Source organism: Aythya ferina, assembly GCF_964211825.1.
Source record: "Aythya ferina genome assembly, chromosome: 1".
Taxonomy (NCBI): Eukaryota; Metazoa; Chordata; class Aves; order Anseriformes; family Anatidae; genus Aythya; species Aythya ferina.
Genome location: NC_140296.1, coordinates 142,366,228 through 142,388,659, shown reverse-complemented (window position 1 = coordinate 142,388,659; position 22,432 = coordinate 142,366,228). Strand labels below are relative to the sequence as shown.

The following is a 22,432-nucleotide window of genomic DNA, read 5'->3' as shown; positions in this document are numbered from 1 at the left end:
GTCCCTGGTCTTGTTGCGAAATTTGAGATGACGGCCTGCATTTCTTTCCTGGTAATTGTGTTCATCTGAAAAGGTGCTACTGGATAATAGGGTGTACTGAAGGTTCACTTAAGCTTATTTCTTAACTCTCAGAAAACAGGCTGCCTTCTCTGTCTGTTGCATTAAGTACATTAAGGTACATAATTAATGAGTAACTTCACCTGGTCTTGGCTAGAACTTTGCCCGTTTGACTAAGTCTGCTTCTAATTGATGCAAATTAGGTGCAGTCTAGCTTCAGTGGATCTATTTTTTTTCCTTGGGTTCCTGGATGTTCAGAAAGTGTCTGCAAAAAATGGTGTGCTGCTTTTTTGATCTTAGACTGATACAATTTTGTGGGTAAGGAGGTTGGTTATTCCTACAGTGTACTAACTTTTTTGCTGTGGAGAAGCAGCAGATTTTTAGCATTGTCTTACTTGTTGCAAAACTACATCATATTTCTAAAGGGTGATGAGTGTGTGCTGTTTGCAGCTGAAGAAATGCCATTGTTGAGCATCAGCAAACAAATAAGATTTTTCATATTTATTTTTTTTTAAATCCAGGAATGTGAATGTTTTGCAGACCAAACCAGCCAGCTTCAAAACAAAACACGGATGAGCAAGCTCATAACACTGTGACAAAGCCTATCGAGATGGTCAGCAAAACTGGAGAGCAGCTGCTCCCAAAAACTGGGAAGAGTGGTGGTCAACATTTTGCGAGCCAGCCTCTGAGGTCCTGACCAATATCTGGAAGTGGGTAGTCTTGGTCGAGTGTTGGGTTTGCTGTGCCATGTGTGGCCTGCAGCTGGTCGACAGGTTGTAGTAAAGACTGTGGTGTACACATATATGACAACTAAATTGTTTGGTCAACAGGCAGCATTTTCCTCATCTGCTACAGACTGACAGCTGCCTGTAAAACACTGAGGTTTAACATCCTTGGTGCCTGGTCTTAAATGCGTCCTGCATTTAAGTCTGAAACATGTATATTCCCCTTGCCTTGGGTCTGCCCTCAGACCCACGTGGGTCTTCACAAGGCAAGAGATGACAGAAAAGAGGCTGCCTCCATGAGCCCTCACCAGGCCCCAGCCAGGAGCCCTGTGGCACAGGAGGGCACACAGTGCCCTGGCAGGATGCGTGAGCAATAGACAGTGGCCTGAGGACATCAGAAGGGGGCCACGTGGCCATGCAGCTTGGCCCAAACCCGACCTGGCCTGCCTCACAGCTTCGCTTTACTTGGTGTAGCTGGGACAGCAAGTTCACTAACTAAGGCTAGTAAATGCTCCTTTTGCTCATGTGTGTGTGAAAACAAAACACAGTTTTTAACAGATTGCAGTAACAAGCAGTTACTCTCTGCAGAGTTATTTACATGGCCATAAAAACAGGACAAGCAGGACAGCAGAGGCCGTGAGCAGGACAGACAGGACGCAGTGTAGAGGAATAGAGGCACAGGATAAGAGAGAAGGCACGGGCTTGCCACCGAAGACCCCTGGCTATAAACATCTTTCTAAAGGTCAGTTAGAAAAGGCAGACCTGAAGCGGCACAAAACTGGCTTTAGGGGCTACAAAACCAGGAACTAATATATGCAGAGGGCACCATATGCAGTAAATGTAGGTGCAACCGAGAGCCACAGACCAGTGAAGAGAAATGTGTAAAACCACGCAAGCAAACACGCAGAAAACAACCCGCAGTGTATCTCAGAGGCAGGAAGCAGAAACAGGCACCATCACAGCCCTCCCAGCGGGGCACTCCAGAAGCTGCTGACCTGGTGGTACCCTCTGCAGCAGCCCAGAGCTGCGGGCATTGGGGCTCGGGGGAGCAGGGCAAGGGTGAGCGTAACAGAGAAGGAAAAGAAACCATAGCCACATGGCCACATCTGACAACTTCTTTCTGTAGCTAAGTCTTCTAACTTCACTGTTCTTCCTTCTTTACGAAATCTATCTAGCCCAATGAACCTTGAGTCAGGCTGTTAAGATTATTTCCACCAACCTAGTAACAAGTCCTTGGCTTTCCTTACACACACACAGCTTCCTCTTTGCCCATAAACATGGATGTACCAGTGAGGGTGGAGCCCTCCATCCCTTCTCCTATTTTGCAATCCTGCACAGCATTAGCTGCCTTTAAAGCACTACAGAAGAACTACAACACAATAAAGAAGTCTGAAAGATCCCCAGGACAAGCACCCAAGTGGGCCCTCTGAAACAGTAATACCCTACCCCCAGAGGGAAATCCTTGGAGCAGAGTGACCCAGGCATTGCTGTTCTGTCCCAAAGGTCCTTCCACGAGTTTGTAAATATTCCAATGACAGAAATGAAACCACAAAAAACCATGAGCTAAGCAGCAGGGTGGTAGTGTTGGGTTTTGTACAGTTGCTCCAGGCGTTAGAGTGTTTGTTGGAGTAGTAAAGGATCTCGTTCAGTTTGTGGAGATGGAAACCCACACATGCTGGGAGGAGAGTTGTACCTGGCAGTGTTTGCTCTCGGGGTTGCTGCTGCTCATCTGCTGCCGTTTACATTCTCGTACAACATCTTCTCTATAGAGGAGAGAAATGAATGTCACTTAGCTTACAACGAGTATTGCTGTGGATTTTTGTGCTCCAAAGACACTTTTTTTTTCGTAGTCACCCAACAGCTTTTCTGTGAATTGGGTGTCCTTGATGCAGGAGTTCAAAGTCTAGTTCTTTGAAGATGAAAAGTTGTCTGATTTCAGTCTTCCACCTGTAGACAGCCTGCGATCCCAAGTGTTACTAACGAAAACCAAGTGCATCTCTTTACCGTGGGCAACTGTGAAGTAAGTTGGTGTGTGCTTGTAAGATGTCTTCAGAATAAAATCATAAAAGGGCACAGAGACTGAATGTTTTTTCCCTTGGAGAAGCTAAACTGCTTAACAGAAAATGAACCAAAAGCAATTTTTCCAGGCCTGGGCTGTGGCTCTTTGTGGAATGTGATGTGAAAAGAACTTGAACTTCTGTTCCTCATTTTATGGAGCTTTGGTGACAACTTTCTTGGCTTTGGTTTGTTGAGGAGTCCAACTAATTTACAGCAGCCATCCCGTCTGTAAGAGCTGGGCCCTGTGCGCTGGGGGTGGGCCAACCTCTGACATAACACTTTAACCCAGTTACAAAACCGGGGCCCAATTGGCAGTACAAATTGGGCAAACCTTGTAATGTTGTAATAGGATCCCCTGAAATGGATGCGTTTAGTTAATGCAGGCAGGCTCTTGGCTTGTTCCCTTTCTTTGGATCCAAACGCATCAGAACGTGCTCGATTGTTTGCCTCTGCAGCCTGCTGTGAAATAGCTTAGGCTGCAGTGTCCACTGACAGTTTACAAGTCACAAAGATGGCTTTTTGGCCACTGACCCCCGGCGGGAGTCTAATCTTTGTCTTGTAGATGCCCCTTTATCTAGGGGAGTTGCATCCAAGAGAAGAGGAGCTGAATTGCCTCCTCATTGTTCCTCGCTTTTGAAGATGACCCCCAAAGAACTTTTACAGCCTGATTCTTACATTTCTGTCAGGGTACGTTAAGAAAACAAGGTTTCCTGTGATTTTTCTTCATTCCCTTCATTCATATGCGCCTTTATTTGGTTTATTTTAGACCTTGTATTTCAGGAGAATATTTGGAAGGCTGCAGATCTGTACTCCTTAATTGAAAAAGACATGGCTCATCGTCAAAAGGCTTTTTGTTTTTTTAAAGGAAGGGATGGGAATTTAAAAAACCAAAAAAAAAAAACCAAAAAAAAAACAACTTTATTTCAAGTTATACTCTTGGATCTTTCAATATTACTGCTCGTAAACTTTTTAGTTGTGGTCTTCCAAGGGACAATTCACAAATCTGCTTAAAATGTATGGAATTTGTATCTCTTCTGCTTTGCTCTATCCATGATGGAGAAAGCAGCCAAGCAGTGGACACCCTATACCCAGTAAGTGACCTGGTGTGGGTTTGCTAGGCCACACATACGGGGGAAGCTCAACAACACTAATTCATGTGGCACAGATCTCTTCTGACTTCCTCTCCCCCTTTGCTAGATTGTGTGCTTTCACCTCCACCAGAAGACAAACCCATGCAGAACCAACCAAAAAATCCTACAGCCCCAAACAACCAACATGCCAGCAGTTTGCTGTTGATAAACCCAGTTAAATGCTGGTGCTGGGAAGTGAGGGAACCTGCTGTATGACTTGGGTGACAGGATGATGCCAGTGTCACCTGAGAGTCATTTAAGCCATTGTGTGATGCTACCGAGTGCTGTTGGTGTTGCTGTATCATTTGGGAGGGGCTGCTCATGTCAGAACCTCTCTAGCAGATTACAGCTTTCATGACACATTGCATGTAGACTGATCTATTTAGTGTACAACATCGCAGTTAAAATAGCCAGAATCAGCTAGATTATATGCAAAATCCCCTCTGTTTCCCCATTCTTAGCACAGTCTGCCCGTAGGTTGTACTGGAAGTACTTTGTGTCGATGCTAACAGCTCTGGAAATGGGCTTGGACCTATTCTGTTACCAGGGCCTGGACTGAACGATTCAGGATTTGTAAAGTTAGTCAGCCCATAGGTGTTTTACTGCTCAATCAGCTGTGCCACGTTGCTGCTGTGCATGTAGCTCACCGAGGAGCACTGTTCTTGTAGCCGTGGCGGTACAGGGATGCAGGCGAGGCCAAGTTTGTAGGTTGAAATAGCAGCTTGTAGGAGACCTCTCATGCACTTAAGCCCTTCTTTAAAAATTAATTGGTGTTGTGAGACATGGTGTAGCCTGAGATTTCATGGTGACCTTTCGTTCTTGCAATAATGAAGCTCTGTTGGGGATGATGAACTAATATTATGAAGATTAGTCCTGTGTTGCTCATTAAACGTTGCTCATGCTGGTCTAGGGGTTGGCTCGAAGAGGATGAGCAAGGAAAGGACGTAGAGTGGATGCCACCGCCTTCCCAAACAGGAAGGCTTCTATCAGCCTATTGATCCATGAGAGAGGAATGGAGAGAGATGACGTTTTCCTTCTTTCAAATACTCCAGCTGTAGACAGAATGAAATGGCTTGTGAGGGATTTCCGTGCTGTTTATGGGAGGAACACGCTGGGAGGAGCTGGATGTTGGAGAGGTTGCTTCGCCTAGCCAGCGGGAGGTAATGTGACCACCTGGGGACTGCTTAAGAGATCTGTAACTCCTTGTGATAACGTTTAACTACAAAACTGCCCTTAGAGTGCTTTGTTTGCTTGCTGCCATGTGGTGGTATTTAGCTTGGGTAAAAAGCCAGTCCTTGTGGCAGGCAGTTTGGGAGCTTACAAGGGCTGTATGACTTACCTTGGGGAAGGTTAGTAAGCTGGCACAGGCTTTTCTCTTGAGAATATCCAGGAAGGATTTATGAAGAAACATCATCATCCTGTGGCACTCAGGCTTGTGTAACTACTTTTCCTCTGTCATCTTGAGGAGTAAAGCAGTGTCCCGAATATGCTCTGTGACTCTGGATGTTGACGACTCTGCCATTGCACAACTGCGGTGAGCTGCTGCAATAGATTTGCCTTCTGAATTTCTTTCCAGAGAGATGACAAATCTCTGTCTCCAGCCTGAAACTGCTGCTGGCTGTTGTTGCTGTAGGGTTGACCTTTTTAGAGCTGGGGAGGAGTGAGCAGCTGGGAGTGCTAACCACTTGGGCTATTAGAGCTTGGTGGCAGCAGCAGGATTTTGGGGCAATGGACTGGTGGAGTGCTGCATTTTGTTTTAGAGCTTGGGGTAGTATTAAAGTCGTAAGTCCTTTCTGAAAGCTGACTTAGCCTTTAGAAGTTCTGTATATTTTAAAAGAAGTAATATATATACACACCAACCTCTGTAGATGGTTTTCTCAGCTGATCTGAAGCACAGCAGGAACTCGGTAGTTGATCTAGATGCTGATATTATGCTTACTATATATGCAGTCGTTAAGTAGTTTTAATTGTACCTGGCAACTTCCTTTTTAAATAGGAGCTAATTTTAATGAATATTTTTAAGTTGTTGCACACTGCGAAAAAGTTAAAGGCCTTATATTTGAGATTTAAAATCTCAAAACAATCTCTTCCAACACCTCGAGTGTTTTGGAGGTTGTTTTTTCTTTTTGATTTTCTTTCTTTGAACTGCCCAGTCTGAGGGGCAGAATGGAGCTTGCTTTCCTTCACTTGTGAACCAGGCATTTTGGCTGTTAGCACTCTTCCGTTTGCAATTCCACGTTGCACTCAGGTGCATGTTTTTGGCTTTTGTAGTACAAGTTCTGAATGGACTAAGAACTAGTGATGGTTTTGGACTATTTGGGTAGCTTGCCCTGCATACTCAGTAAGGATATCCAGCACTGAAACGATCCTGCATCAAGGGCAGCATGGAAGCAGCTTAATTGAACTGAGCGAGTCCACTGTGATGCCAAGACACGATGACTTCTACTCACGTGAAGCTAGAGTTCATCCCTCCTGCTGAGTGCAAATCTCCCTGGCAGGAGGTGAAACGCGTCTTTTATTTTTAACCCTAGTGATCGCTTGGCAGCGAGTGCTGGTTCAGTAAGTCCTCAAGGCCTGAGTTAAGCAGTCTCTTGGCATTCGTGCACCTTCTCATATTAGAAGAACCTTTCATAAATCTGTTGGCCAAGCGTGGCTAAGCCTGCTGTGTTGATGCTGTGTCTCTGCCTTTGAGCGTTGCTCCCGCAATGCCATAGAGGTGTAGGCGAAGTAAGGCTGTGCTCTTAGGCAACGTAGCAGGTAGTGCAGCACGCTGCTGGCTTTGTTGCTTGAAGCTGGCAGAAGGAAAAACTAGTATAACTTGCTGGTTAAATGGCTAATGCAAACTGAGCAGTTTGCAACCTGCTGTGGCCTACCCGTTTGAGGTGCTGTGGAGCTCGGGCAGGGGTGTTTGCTGCGCCTGTTTGCTTGCAGATGGCCGTTTGCTTTTGTAGACTTTTTTGCTTTGTGGTACAGCGCACTGTACTGAAATTAATCTATTAAGTTACCTTTTAAATGTAGTTACCCAGTAAATTTCATTTTTAAAATGTAGCTCTTATTGCATGCTCTTCCTTCTTCCCCTAGATCAGTTTTGGCAAGCTGCAGTGTGGCAGTGTCCCCGTGCTTCTCGCATAAAAATAGAATTGTGAATTGGCTGCTTGAAGCATCACGAAAGATTTCAGTTGTTCTGTAGCTGGCTAAATATTTGTTCTTAAAATCCACATGCTCAAATTCTTTATCGGGCTTCCTGTGTAACGCTGTTAAAACCGCGGCTTAATTCTGGTGGGGTGAGAAGTCCCGTGGCTCTCGGGTTTACCAAGCAAGCAGATGTGACCATTTCAGGTGTTAGCTCTCTGGGGGAGGTCACGGACCCCGTGGCGGAGCTAGCAGCGAGGTGGGCACGCCATCTGCTCTGCTGGCACCCGGTGAGCTCCCCGTGCTGGGTGCTGAGGTGTGCCGGGGCTCTGCAGGCTGTCACCTGCTCATTAGCAGCTCTCTGCCCTGGGGACTGCCAGGCAGCTGCAGGGATGTCACGTTACAAAGTGCTACAGCAAAATTAACGATAGCACATCTGACAGAGCTGAGAATTACCTTGCCGTGGTCATATGTAAAGGAGATTAATCCCTTAGAGGAAGGGGGTACTTGCTTTATTGGCTTTTTGGAGGTGACGTTTTGCTACAAGACCGCCAGTATCAACCCCCCAGCTTATCTTTTTAATTGGTTCCCCATTCTGACGAAGTTCAGCATCTCCTATTAAATGCTAAAATTCCGGTCTAATTATGCGCTCTGGCAAGTTCAAGCTTGTTAGACGGGTTATCTTCATGTTACCTTAGTCACATCCAAGCACTTAAATGCTCCAATAATAGAATGATACCAAGTGAGTATTAGTACAAAACGAAGAGCTTCTGATTCAAAGTGACTCTGCAGTCTGTCTGCTGAGCACTAACTCATCCTGCTGGTTTCTGGCATTCTGGTTGAAAAGTGCCCTGGCTGCTGTGCCTCCCCAGGCAGCTTCTGGCTGGCTGCGGCAGTGACTGCCACGCAGTGATGTACCAGATAAAGAGGTAACCACTCAACCTCTTAGACAAGGGCTCAGATTAATGGGCTGGCAGCAGGTAATTTTCTGCAATTTTAATTAATCTTTGGCACCTTAAGTTAAACTTATCCCATATTCTTTTTGCAGTTTTATAAGTGTAAAATATAGTTAATTTTCTGGGTAGATAGTATGGCTTTTCTGTGGTTTTCTGGGGAATTTATCGATTCCCAACAAATGGGATGAACGGTGTCTAAAGCTTTCTGGCGTAATTCCTTGTACAGGTAAAGGTACAGACCCACTCCCAGCAGTAACTGTGAACATGTTAGTTTGAGCAATGGGAACAACGTGATGTCTGTGTGTACTACTGCTCTCCTTTCAGTCTGACTATAGCTAGTTGTTCTTGAGCTCTGCTTGCTACCAGCCACACAGCTATACCAGTACTTAATGCCCTGGTTTTAGTGAAACCTAGCCCAGATGATTTGAAATGAGTCTCATAGCCACAAAAAGCTGATGGCTCTAGAATGCCTGTGACAAGTAATTTATTTATAAATACTATCAACAGTCCAGTGTTTGCAAGTCAGTGAAAAATAAAAATAGTTTGTAAAAACACTATTGTGCTTTTGTACTGTGAATCTCTGGAGCTCACTTTCTGTCATCTTTCAACTTAATTTCAGTTAGGATACTGAAGTGTTAGCAGTCACAAGATGAGAATTCACTTTACAGCAGCGTAGAAGTCTATACAGATGGTTTTGTGGGGATTTGGGCACGTGTAAAGGCACTCATCACAGCTGTCTATCAGCTTTTCGGGATGCTCTTCTTCCAGCCAGTGTGTGATCTCCATTGTAACTTCAGTTTAGTTATACGAACTGTTTGTCTTTCAGCGTCAACACACCATCAGCCAAACCAAATCAAGAGGAGGCAGGATATTTGGGACGGCTCCCAGCATCTCATGAATGAACTAACGGAACTCGATAATGCTGGTTCTCCAGAGCCGGTCCTACGGCTCAGAAAGGGACACATGTCTGGCTCAACAACAACCCAGGCAGCCTTGGAAGATGACAGCTCTGAGCAGAGGCTTCTTTTAGTGGAGCCACCTTTGTCTTCTGACCAGGAAAATGTAAGTTCTGTGACTGTTAATGGGATAAATGAGTTTTGATGCAAGTGCTTCACTGCTTTAAGTTACAGGACTGCAAATAGAGAGTTCACAACCACTTTATGCCTGTTAAATAATTGTAGTAAAACCAGAAGGATGCCAGAAATACTCAGCTGAACACATGAGAATTTAGGTGACAAGCCTGGGCATAAGTGTAAGTGTAGCAGCTTTGTGTTGCATATTCGTGCCTCTAAAAATGGAGGTCATACTAGTTTGCTCTCTGCTGAGACGCAGCTTGTGTCAACAGATTTTTGTTCTGCAATTGCCAGTTAATTGCAAGTGAAAGGCGAAGATAATATTGACTCTAGCTGAATATAATCTGAACCTTGGCTAATTGCTATCCTCTTGGGGATTAGGGCAGAAAAATCTGCTTGCAAGCAATCTTGTTGGAGGAGTGACTGTACTGGATTAGACCAAAACTCCCCAGTGCTTACTATCTTGTCTCTGACAGTACCAGTAACAGACTTCTAAGGAGAGGACAAGGATGGGGAAGCATGCTGTGTTGCTCCCCAGGGACACTCTCCCAGCTTTTAGCAGTAGGATGTTCACAGATTTTCTGAGCCAGTGGCAATGCTTCTGAATTTTTGGTGCATGAGCCTTTGGAGAACTTAGGAGGCGCAGCATCCTGTGGAAAGGCATTCCGCAGCTTAATTAAATGTTGTCAGGAGGTAATGTCCGAGTGTTGGACAGAAGTACCTTCTGGTTAGAGTTTCAGAACTGTAATTAGTGCTTCTCCCAGGGTATATACAGATGAATATCAGGTCAGTTAAATAGAAGAAGCATTCATCTTAGGCTTACTATTAAATTTATCGTGGTTTAATGAGCTGACAGTATCGGTTTAGTTACAGCAACTGTGTTATTTAGCCAGCAGCAAAAACATGGTGATGCTATGTAACAGTCTTCAAGGCAAAAGAGTTGGGCTGTTGCTGTAATTGCATTTGCCACGGATTTGGGTTGTGTGCATGGACTGCAGTCATGGTTTAGTTGACATGGTAAGTCTGTGTTAGGCTGTCTTAACCTTATTAGTCTGAGAGCCCTTACTGAATTGAGCGTAAGGTGTCTGTGTAATGAGAGTCAGGTATTCATGGCTGGGAAGCTGAGCCAATGGGTGTACAGTGCGATAACTTCTACAGACCATTCTCAGTATCGTGATAAAAGGAAATAAACAGTCTTTTTACTTGTATTATGTGGAAAGTCATAAAATGTATAATATATAATATATAATATATAATATAATATGCGAAGTGTTAGTCAATAGTTGAATTTGCTAAGGTTAGAAAGGAGAAGAGTTGTGCTAGCAGGTATCTTGAACAGATGTGCATTTCTTTGACAAAGTGTTTGGTATCATCCTTTGTGAAGTCTGTTTTCATTCTTATCTCTGACTTTCCTGGTTGAATAATATGAGTTACCTGGAGATGGAATAGACAAAAGTAGAAGTGCAGTCTGCAATTCATTCTATACATTTGCTTAGCTAAATAGACATTATTTCACTGAGTAAGTATTCATTTTTTTAGAATTTGAAGTAAAATGGTTGAAGTACTTTCATTCTCTCCTCTACTTTTTCAGGCATTCTTAGCATGATTTTGTCCTTATGACAAAAGTATATGCTGCTTTTTAGTTCACTAGGAATATTTAGCTCTTTTGTTTGCTGTCTTCCCTCTTTCCCAGTCTCTTAAAATGCTGCCACAGAAATCTGGTTTTGCCTCTTGGACCTGGCTGTTCTATCTTGAACTGCAACACTTTCTCTGCCCTGTATGGGCTAAATTTTATTTTTATATAAATATACTTTTTTTTTTTTTTCAGCTTAAAGCTGTATTCCTGTTCTTTGTGACTTTTTGCTTTTAGAACTGGTATCTTTTAAACTTTTTTTTCCCTTTTAAAAAAACTGTATACTTGATGCTTCAGATGGAGCATCCCAAAACTCTCTGCTGTCAAATGTACCAGTGTTAGCTTGCCAAATGGCCCTTATTATGTGACATACTGCAGTGTTCTAAATAATCTGGAAAATGCATTGTGCTATGTATCTTCCTCTGTCTTCAAAAGCTGTTGTTCAACACAGCTGTTACTCAGAAGCATTGATATACAAGCTAGGATTTACTTTTTCCAATCTACTGTACGTTCTGGCAATGTGAAACTCTTTTAGAGAGGACTTCAAAAAGATGATTTTCCTCTGGTTTTAAAGAGGCTCCTGTTTAGAGAGCAGAACTGTAAGGTTACTGCTCGGCTGTAGATGGAATATTGACCCATAGGGGTTACAGGCACATAAGCTAAATACAGTCTTATATACTGGGCACCACTTGAGTCCCTTTATTAGTATTTTAATTGCCAAATGCTTTCTGCTTCGATGTGGTTGCAGCAATCTAGGAATTCCTATGCTGGTGAAGGAGAGTGGATGAGAGCTGTATAGTGTATCCATCAGAACATCCATTGTATTTTACTAGGCTTTTAAATGTCTCTGCTTATGACAAGCTAATGATATTGGCTTTCTTTAATATTGCCTTGCAGGTGTATATTAATCGTTATGGTATTTCCTTAAAATTTACTGGGCATAAAGCTTGAGGCACTAATGTAAAATACTTGTATTTTTGTCCTGTGATAAAATTGTTTCCTTTTTCTGTTGCTTGCGTGCTAACTGTTGATCCTATTAGCCTATTTATTTCACTGCAGCTCTGTTATTTATATTAAATCCGCCACAAACTCTCCTACAGGATTCCATTTCTTCTGCCTACTTGCAAATTCACTTTGTACTCTGCTCGTAGGAGGAAGCTATCTGAGCTCATAAGAGGTGGTAATTGCTTTTAATGAATTATTTTAGTAGTCTTTCCTTAGAAAAGGAGGTTTATGGATGCATGTCGTGTATTTTGTGCAGAATTACTTCTCTACCTCCTCCACGGCTTGCAGTATCTGTCTCTCTGTAATTTTGATGGTCCAAAATATTGGTCCTCTTCAGAATGAAGCATCTTTATGGAAAAAAAATATAAGTGGTCTTGAGAATTCTGATGGAGTCCTAAAAGCTAAAAGCTGTTGAGGCTTTGGTGTACCAGCAGATGTACCTGGGTGGCTGCATGGCTGTGAACTAAAATAGTACTAAAGATTCTTCCTGTAAATTGTGGCATTCACTGAGAGCATGTAGCAGAGATTTATCACAGTACTGAGCATGCCTACCCAAAATAATAGTAAAACAGCTGCATCCATTTACCAGTGCTGTTAATCTGCCAGTTTTATAGTGATGCTTACAAGAAGATATGGATCATATAAAATTAATATTCTTTACACAAGAACCTCTTAGTCTTCTCCATCCATGGTTCTGTTCCCTCCTAGAGTGCTTATACGTTCATGGATTATCTATTCTTTGAAACAGATACTTAAAGGTGGGGTAAACTTCTCACTAACTTGTTTAAACATGCAATTAGTGTGGTGCAGGTGAGTGGTGTATGCTCTGTACATTTGAGAAATAGTGACTGTGTATCTGGATGTGAAGGATTTGGTGGTAAGAAGAGGATAGGCAAGCTGCAGTAAGTCTTCTCTTCCTTTCAGCAACGCAAACTTGTTGCATATATCATGTATGTGCGCAACTGAAGTGTTTTTCAGCAGGTGCTTCCCTCCTGTCACATGCTGGATTGCTTAGCCTTCCTGATGGCATCTTTTCTCCTTTCCTAGTGCGTCTCAACTGCCTGCATAATTCCAGCAGTGATAGTTCCCAAAGAAATCCCTCTTACTGTGGCTTTGTTACGCTGATGTAATCAAATATGGGTGACTTTTATAACCTGATGAATGGGCTCTTTATGCAGCCCTAGAAACCTGTGCTTGACTTTCTCCTTTTCTACTATAATCTGTCAGTGACAGGAGGTGAACAGAAGAACCATTTTCTCTGCCTTTATTCCATCCGTCAGGCTTTCACGTTCCTGAACGTTGCTCCCTTTCAGGCACTTGGGCTGTGTTGTGCGGCTGTGCTGTGCAGCACAGAAACGTGCCCTTGAAGTTGGGACACAACGCCCTGGAGTGTTTGATAACAAACAGTAAGGGTTTGGGAGGAGGTACACACAGCTCTCAAGTCATCTAAAGGGGCAGAAGAAACTTGGGCAAATACTCGTCTGGATTGCTTCTCAGGGAGCATGGGTTTTGACTTCAAGTGGGACTTACTTGACCCCTGACAAATTCATGGTACCAGCGTGTGGCTACAAGAGCTTTTCCAGGGTGTGAAGACCGAAGAGATGTGAAGGAGGAAAACAGAAAAATATACCAGGTATAAAAGAAAAGGTTTAGAATAATTGGAAGGTGAGCAAATAATTTGAGGTTTTAACTGGAATTGCAGAACTTACGCTTCTTTAACAGAAAAGGCTCTGAGTATTATCTACAAAAATAGTTTTGTTAGTGACAAAGCCATGCATGCATATTCATGGCATTGTTAACTTGTCTTTATGATGGATGCTAGCTGAGTGAAAATGATTCAGATAGTCTTGAAGGCCAAAGCTAGTCTTAAGAATAGTCTTTCTGGAACTTACATTCATAAATTTTGACTGTCTCAAGGTGTTTTTTTTTCCTTTATAGACCTGCTTGCAAGTTTACTCAGTTTGAAACCACTTTACTTTTTCCGTCTAGCATTTACTGTTGTTACTTGGAGTTACGATTAAAAACTTGGCTGCTGCTTCTGCCCTTGCTTTCTTCTTGCATTGTGTTGCAGGTTTTGTTGTTGGAGATCGTATTTTGAGTGTGTATGGGAGGAGCCTGGCATAACAGAACTCGAGGTCCTACCAAAATGTGTTTCTTTCAAAGCAGATCATACTCAAAATTGCTCATTCTGCAGATTTCTTTGACTTCTCGTGTATGTCCATTTTCGCAGCTCTTGGGAAGGAATGCTGCTATTTGAAAGCACGTGAATTGGCATTTTATTTCAGGTCAAAAGATCTTAACGTCTGAATTCTCCTTCAGTTGCTGTTCTGAGCACTGGAAGTAATGCATATTTTGCTCAGACCGCTAGTCACTGGAGCAAGTACTTGAATCTAGTATCTGTCCCTACCAATATGCCCTTTTTTGTACAGCAAAACACTTCTGCATGTGCAGAGCGGAGTATCTCTGGGTATTCCTGTTGGAAAAGTACGAAGACGTGGTGCATCTATGGAGATGGTTTCCAGGCACCCCAGGCTTGAATTGGTTGGATGCTGATGTATCCTTCACTGGGAGTTACTAATGGGCCTGGTTTATTAACGGGCTTTTAGAGCTTGAATGCAGGGAAAAAAAAATAGAAATGTTGACTTGGTCAACCATGAGTGGACAGGTTTCTGCCCAGAAGGCTGGTAACGTGGGATACAGCCGTGACCGTGTGCCTGCCCTGTCTCCCAAAAACCTCTCCTGAGTTGTCGAGAAGGCTGCGGTAGGTTATGCTAGCTGGGTTCAGCTGTCTCCTCCTAGTCTGGGGAGCCTTAGCTCTTTGAGAGGGGGAGTACTGGTGCTCTGCTGAGTTTGCTGCCTGTCAGCTGGGATTGGAACCATTGCTTGCTGTGTCCTGTGTTGAAACTAGGAGAGGGAGGGAGTGGTTTTATTTATAATTCACTGGTACAGCTGCTTTCCTGGACAAAGGTTAGATTCCACAGTTTTTCCCTTTGTTCTCGGGGAGATCGTATCTGCCTGATTTGGGCAGTAATGGGGGAAGTGGCAGCCCTTCAGAGCGATAGAAGAGAAAACAGTATTGTACTGGTGGCTTAAAACCTGCATCTTAAAACCTGACAACTGTTTTAAATTGCTTGACTTTACTTTTCTGTTCAGTTCAGCAATACACTTTCAGACACTTTTTCCTGTGTTTTTTTTCCCCCCATAAACCCAGCACACTTGTTTTCTTGTTTTTTTCTCCTGTCAGGATTAACATGATAAAGGAGCAGAAAATGGCACGCAAGAATCCTCTGCAGTAGATCCAATTTTTTGCGGGCTTTTCTGTGAAGCGTACTGATGAGGACATGTGGGCACTGAGGTCTTTGGTCCATGTCAAGTACTGAGCATTGCTATAAAATCAGTAGTTGCTAGAGCTTACACATTCAACAAATCCTATTCATCTGAGGATATTTAATGAGGGAGCTAGTTCGAATAAGGGTGTGCTTGCTGAAGCCAGTGTGACTTTGTCCTGTTTGCTAAACAAGTGTTAAACCTTGGTGCTTGTTTCTAATAGGTGCCAGCAAGCAGCCACCCGTGACCAGCTGTATAAAACTGTTTCCAAGTGCTATATTAAATGGAGTGTAGCTTTTATAGGAAGGTGACCCACAAAGGAAAAATACCAAGCTACAGGAACCTCCAACTTAATGTTTTGACCAGTAGTCTGCAAGGGTCTTTGGCACAGAGCTAATGAATGACTTTTTTTTTGGTATTGTGACAGCAAAAACAGCTTAGAGGGTGATGGTGGTTAGCCTTTTGGACACTTTGGTGTGTGGATGTTTACAACCCTGCCAGATGAAGAGAGAATGTAAACTCTAAGAGACAAAGCTGTTCTAAAATAACCTGGTAGGTACAAAAGGTAAGGGGAGTCAGGGAAAAGTGCTGTGCTTTTCCAGTTAATTACTTATAATCCAAAGAACATAAGCTGACAAAACTCTGGGAAAATGTGCAGCAGCTTTTTCAGGAGAAATTGCGTGGCACCGCCTATCACTGCTTTCCCCTTTCAAAAGGCCAGTTGGTAAAAGGTCAGCTGATGGGACGGGCACACAGGAGTTGCTGAAGAAAGCAATCTGGATAACTGGGGGAAAAAAAAAAGCCTTTTTTATTATAGCCTTCAACATATCTTGGCCATTATGCTCAATGCTCTCAAGTTACTGAACCTGGCACATTGCCCCAAGAAACATTAAATGACTTGAATGTCATGTTAAACACTATTAATCATTCATCCGATGAGATCAAGATAAACAAGAGCAAGATCTCCAAGTTCATGTCTAGACTTTGTGACTTCAGTTTAATATAGGAGATAACAGTGGTATTGTAAATGAGGCAATGTATGTTTTCTAACTTTATTTTAAGAAGAGAATTGTATACAAGTACTGTGTTGTATAATGTCCCATGACTGAGTGTTACTCAAGACGTTTGCTTTATTTTTTTTAATTGTCTTGCTCATGAGACAATGGTGTGTTCATACTGAGGCAGGATTCTGGCTGGACGCAGATCAGGAAGAGAGCAGGGGAGCATCTGTCAGCTGCTGAACGAAGCAACAAGAACTTTAAAACAGATTCAGACAGCATCGTGCCTTGGAAACTCCAGTGATAGTGGTTTTAGGGCTCCAGTGACATCTTGATAATGAATTGGCATCACAAACAATTGAGCTTTGAGACATGGGGTTTCATTAGCTCCAGACCTTAATGCCTGCACATTGAGGTATGTGTGCAGCCCTCAAGTAACCAAGGGGTGACTTTGAAGAGGAACCTGTCACAGCACAGTTCTGCCCTTTCCAGGGTCTTGGCGACTTGTATTGCAATTATTAGTATTGCAGCTTAATAAACAAACAAACAACAACAAAAACAAACACAAAGCTACCAAAGTTCTCAAGGTGCAGTCGTAAAAGCTGCTGGAAGTTTTGGGAATATAACAGCCTGTGGAAGTGGGTATTAGCATAACTTTCTGTAATCCATACTTGCCTAGGTTCTTATGTTTCTTTCTAACTGGTTAACAGTACAGGAGGGAGTGGAAATCATCTGGCATCCAACTAGTAAGCATTGAACTGAAATGTGGCCATGAATATGATCAACAGAAAGCATTCTGTAGTGGATCAATTTAAAATGTTGCTGCAGCACTAGCTCGAACTCCTTAAATCTCTTGGTTATCTGGACCATCTTAATTATTTAAGGAGAAGCTCACTTAGCAGAAACGTGAGCTATTTCTGCCAGATTAATATTGGGTCAGCAAATGAACCCAAGGGTCAGAGGAGTGCCAGAAGCAGTGCAATGGAAGATGGAGGTGAGGGGGATCATCACTTTTGATAGAATAGGCTTTCTTGGTTGCTTTGTCTGACTTGCTTCAGTTTGCACGCTCTAATCAACAGATGGAGGTTTTTCTAGCGAAACTGCAGTCTAAAGTGGTGAACAAAAGAGCTTGCTTGTCACTTGTGCAAGGTAGGAGATGTGTAAATTCTCAAACTTTCAGTAAATCTTTAAACTGACGTTAAGAAACTACAGGCCTCGGTAAGCTGTACTTTTACCACTTGAAGTCTGGAGAGCACAACTTTCTCAAAAGTAGGTAAAGGGTTTCTGAAATCTTTTGCCACTGCAGCTTGACTCCTGACAGGCTTTCCTGTAGCGAGTGTATTAATAAACAGAGTATCTGCTAACAGTTAGGAAGGGGATAGTACAGAAAATGTTAATCTGTGTGAGAAGGGTAAGCTGTTGTAGTAGACAAGAAGTGTATTGATTTTACCAGAGCAGGTTTTACTGTGTTTCTCTGTCGGTAACAAGATCTTTGGCTATGTGAACTGCCTTTTGGAAGGTGTTCAGGCAACAGATTCTTGTCCTTAATGTAAACTTCTGTTACAACACAAACAAACAACTTTGTGCTAGTGCTACAGAAGAATAAGATTTCAATATTAAAATAAACTTACCTCAGGATAGGCGCTGTGCAGCTGAGCTCTTAGTGAGGTTTCTTGCTCTTGCTTGCTTCGCTGCTCTAAGTCTTGTTTTTGGCATTAAGCCTTTTCCATCCCTAGCAAAGTAGTTTGAAATTCTTGTTTAGAAGATGATCTGTCCCTGGAAGTGTGCTGCCTCGGCTTCTGGACAAAACAGTATAATCAAATCTAATTTCCACCTCTTTCTTTTGCCTTCTTGTCCATCACTGCTATCACACAAAGAATCTGGAGAGCTTCCCAAAATAAAGTGCATATGGATCAGTAAATCAGTAAAACCTTTTTCTTCCAACCATTGTCACTCATCCTTCAGTTTTAGTTTATTTTCTGGCTCAATTTATTCAGCTCGGGCTGCATTTATGCTTCTGGTACGTAATTGACGTATCATTAGGTATCTGTACTATGCTGGTAGGTTGATCACTATGAATTTGCAAAGGTGGTCAGCTTAAAATTAGAAGGATTGCTTAGTATTTCCATAGAAGTAAGTGTCTGGGCCCTCTCAAGTATACAGAAGCCATGATTTCTGGTTTGTGTGGAAGACTGATTCTGGGCATTGCTATGCATGTGTGGCAGAAGAATGACAGCTGACAATTACTCATTCCAAGAGATTGAGGGGTTTTGTTTCAAAATCAAATATTTCCAAATGCTCTAAAGACTTGCTTCTTTTAAGAGCATTCTCAACTTCTGATTAAGTTAGACAATGCAAAAAAGCATCTGAAATGTTACCCAACTAGAAATCCTCCTAAGCAACAACGTGGAAGGTACGAAGGCAAAAAGGATTCCACAAGTACTTGCTTCAGGTTCTACCCTACTGCATTAAAAAAGTGTTGTTCTGGGTTCCAGTTTAATGTAAGGTGTCAGGCAAGTGGGATTATTTACCCATTGTTTTCTCCAGTTTTAAATTACTGATTTGGTGGCCAGAATTTAGAAATAGTTGAAAACGGGTCCTAAAGCATATGCTTGCTTATGTTATATTCCAGAAGTATTTTTGCATTTCTGATACGGTCAGCCAAAGGAGAGAAAACATGGAAATCGTAAGATACAAAGGAGCTCGTCCCGTTGGAAACCTTGCAATGATAAGCCCTCTGAACAGAGAAGTGGTATCGTTTTCTTCAGTTGTTGTCTGAAGAATCAAAGGTCAATAGACTCCTTCAGCCTTCCAGATGAAAACTGGCGTTGGTGTTGCACTCCAGCTATGTTTCCAGCTTCCAAAAAGTGCAGTTTGCTGTTCTTTCTAATGGCACATGGGGGAAGGAGTTGAGAGAGGACAGATGTTCCAGAACAGACCTCATTTTTCTTCCTTACCAAGAAAAGGACTAAGAAGATGAGCTTTAGCTTTTTCCTTGAATGCTAATTTTGCAGCTTAATGGCAGGAAGGAGATAGTAAAATCAATTCCATTTTCTGGCAGTAATCTGGACTGTATATATATGATATGAATTCTTTTTATCACTAAAAAGCTCACTAATGATTTGTTTGTAGGCACACTGCCAAAATGCAAAGATTTTGGACTAGTGCATAAATAGCTGTGCTCTTCGAGCTTTACAGTCTGTTCAAATTAAACCTTCCCATCATTCTAGAAATGTGAGTATGTGGAGAGGGGGAAATGAACATTTTTTTGGCTTTTAGTCACTGGACAGACTGCGATGAATACAGGCTTTGATTCAGTAAGGGAATGGACCTTTTTTCCTGTAGTCCACCCGGATTACCAACTTGATCGCTCCGTTCCAGCTGGTCATTGTATGGTGCCGGGGCAGAGACTTTTAGGGCAGCTGAAGCCATAGCAGTGCTTCTTGTAGCAAGTGCATTGGGATGTGGATACCAGCCTGGCTTTTCTATAAGGGATTTTCTTGGAACCTGAAGATTTCTTTGATTTGTAAGATTACACAGGTTATCATAATGAACATCTAATCCAGACCTTGAGTAAATTATTTATGATATTGAAACTGAGAACCCTAACAGAAGAGATCCATCAGCAGAGAAGGCCGGTAAAACTGGTGGTGTGGGAAATACATCTTAGAGTCAGAATGAAGCCAAATTTGTTTTTTAATAATATGCTATCTAGCCCAACAGGACTTGTGCCTATTTTAGAAGGATATTAAATGTAATTGCATCCGTATTGCCTGATGGTTTTCTCACTAGAATTAATGGGATAAGCTAGGCAGTGGGAGTGTATCTACTGCTGCTTTATACTGCTCTAGGATTTGCCTAAAGCTGATCAATATTTATATCAATCTTTTGGTGTAAGATAAGAATCATATGATATAAAATTGTCCAGACTTGCTCAGAGGTGGGATTGGCTGGAATGATAAATGAAGGTAAGTAGATAGTAAAAGTAATGTGGTTTTATATGCAAAGATTCACTCAGTCGATTGAGTTGGTCTAATGTGGACAAATGGGGAGTCACACAAAGGACGTATGCTATGTATTATATAGTAGAGATCCGTGTTCTGGGTAAGCGAAACTGCGTCAAGAATGATGTGGTTGGGGGATCTCTTTGAAAGATGAAGCTGCTGCATTGCTTGTGACCCTGTGCTGGTGGGGATATGAGCAAGTAATAGCATGTTATTCCTCCCTCTGGGGGTGGGGGAGAAATAAAATTGAAGACTCTTGATAGCTTTCTGTAGGTTTAAAGAAGTCTTTTTATTTACTAAAATTTTTTAAAAGAGGCTTATTCAGTTTGCTTGTTGATGGAAATAGATAGAATAGTTAAGAATGCCTTACTCTAAGGAGAAGTGTCACGTGTGACAAATGCACAGCAAGATCTTCTCTTCACTCAAAACTCAGGGTGCTGACCTAAATATTACTGGTACTAATTAATGAATTGGTTATGTGAGGTTATATGCTTGATTTCCAGTCACTTTAGACTGCATTATTGATAACGAAATGTTAATCTTGATAAGGGAACAGGAGGTAAAAAGAGTGTTTACCTTGTGGTATAGGGGAAGCCAGTCTCCATAAGGGTTGTGGGGCTTTTTTGGCTTGATCATAAGATGTGGCGGCTTTCTACGTCAAGCCTGAAGTGTACAAAAGGCTCATTCTCTCTTTTCTGGCTTTCCTTGTTTACCTTGGAAGCTGGAGCCTTGAATGGAATCTTTGATGGGCTGTGAGCATTGATGAGCAAACAAGAGCATAGGACTATTCCGTCCCCACCCAAAAAAAAGAAAACTATAGTGCATCTGATGTTGTGGCAAGGCAACATAGGGTAGAAAATTACTATACCAAGTAACTCTTTCCTGTATAGTTATTAGTAATGTGGATCAACTGACTTGGTGGCTTTGTTTTCACAATTCTCTTGGTATGATCTCCAGAAGTCCCTTCTTTCAACCTCAACTGTTCTGTGATAATGGATGTTGAGTATTTCTCTTTAATTTTGCTTAAAACTTGGATGTCTGTTCGCAGTAAATGCAGTAAACTGCGTTTACTTGATAACTTGCCTTTGCCTAACTGGCAGAAGTAGCTTAGTAGTTTCTAGAATAGCTTGAATTTCAGACAAACGAGTGAATGTCCATTGCTGGATTACGAGCTGAGCAGAAGTTTCAGTTAAACAGAATAGATCTTCAGATTTAAACTAAAAATTGAAGTAAAAGCATTTGTAGCAAGGTAAATGGATGCCTTGCCTTGCCTTGCTTTTATTATCTTAAAATGCCAGATATGTTATAGTGGTATTAAGGCAGATGTAGCGACATTGAAACATAAAATAGGTAGTAAGCCTTCCCTAGGGGTGGGTTAGACGGCAAGCCTCAGGCTCCATATCTAGGCTTTAATGAAGCATAACTTAGAGGAACGTATACTTTCACCAGGTTTGGAAGAAAGCAGTATAAAATGGATCCGGCATGCGAGTTGTTCTCAGATATATGAAAATGCAATCTTGTTTTTTTGGCTGGTTATTTTGAATTCCTTCCTCAGCGGAGGACAAGGAAACAAAACTTCTTTATTTGCCAACACCTTTAGCAATCATAGTTTTGTATGGAAAACAACACCTTTCTCTGTTCATTTTCCTAAAAACATTTTCTTTTTTTTTCTCTCCAGAGTTCTGAGGATAATAACCACAATGATGAGTCACCTCAAGAAGAAGAAGGATTTATGGGTATGTCACCTCTTCTACAAGCCCATCATGCTATGGAGAGAATGGAAGAATTCGTGTGTAAGGTAAGGGCCTGTGGAAACTGCCAAGGTAACTTCCTTGTTCACGAACTTCCAGTGAACAACAGACTGTGTGTGCAACAACAGTGCTGCTAATGTGAGAGAGAGCAGGTACACACCATCCCTGAATGGACATCTCTCGTTATAACTAGTAACATTGCAACTTCCCGTGATCTCAGTCTGTCATAAATGAATAAATTGGAAAGCATGGAACAATAGGGATTATAAAAGAGACTCTAAAGCTGATCGTGCAACTGAGGAGCCTCTCTTGAGAAACACCTGTGAGTGCAAAGCAGAATAAAAGCCTTCTGCTTCCAGTGTTTCTGGTTCAAGGCACTTTCATTTACAAGGTCATTTTTTTCCAGGCTTCTTTAGACTTGCAAATATTTTGCTTTCCTGGCACCATTTGCATCCATTGTAGAATAAGCTTTGTCCCTGACTCGAATAGAAAATGAGGATGTATTAAAACTATATATGTCAATCCATTGCAGATTTTGTAATTACTGACCTTGGCTCAAGTTTTGTTACTTTTTAAAGCCACG

The 22,432-nt window shown here is 42.2% G+C and overlaps 1 protein-coding gene across 3 annotated transcripts in view; it reads left to right on the top strand.

The window, feature by feature from the left end:
- The window catches only part of ADIPOR2 (adiponectin receptor 2), a 44,301-nt gene that overhangs the window by 12,716 nt on the left and 9,153 nt on the right, over window positions 1–22,432 (top strand). For 2 of the 3 annotated variants that reach the window (XM_084525350.1, XM_084525348.1), the window contains exons 2-3: window positions 8,885–9,120; window positions 21,777–21,896. In XM_084525350.1, the coding sequence (XP_084381476.1) occupies window positions 8,953–9,120; window positions 21,777–21,896 (288 nt within the window). In that variant the 5' untranslated portion in view covers window positions 8,885–8,952. Of the gene's footprint in view, window positions 1–5,458; window positions 5,505–8,884; window positions 9,121–21,776; window positions 21,897–22,432 lie in introns of those variants that run through there. The other variant, XM_084525349.1, reaches the window with a different exon arrangement.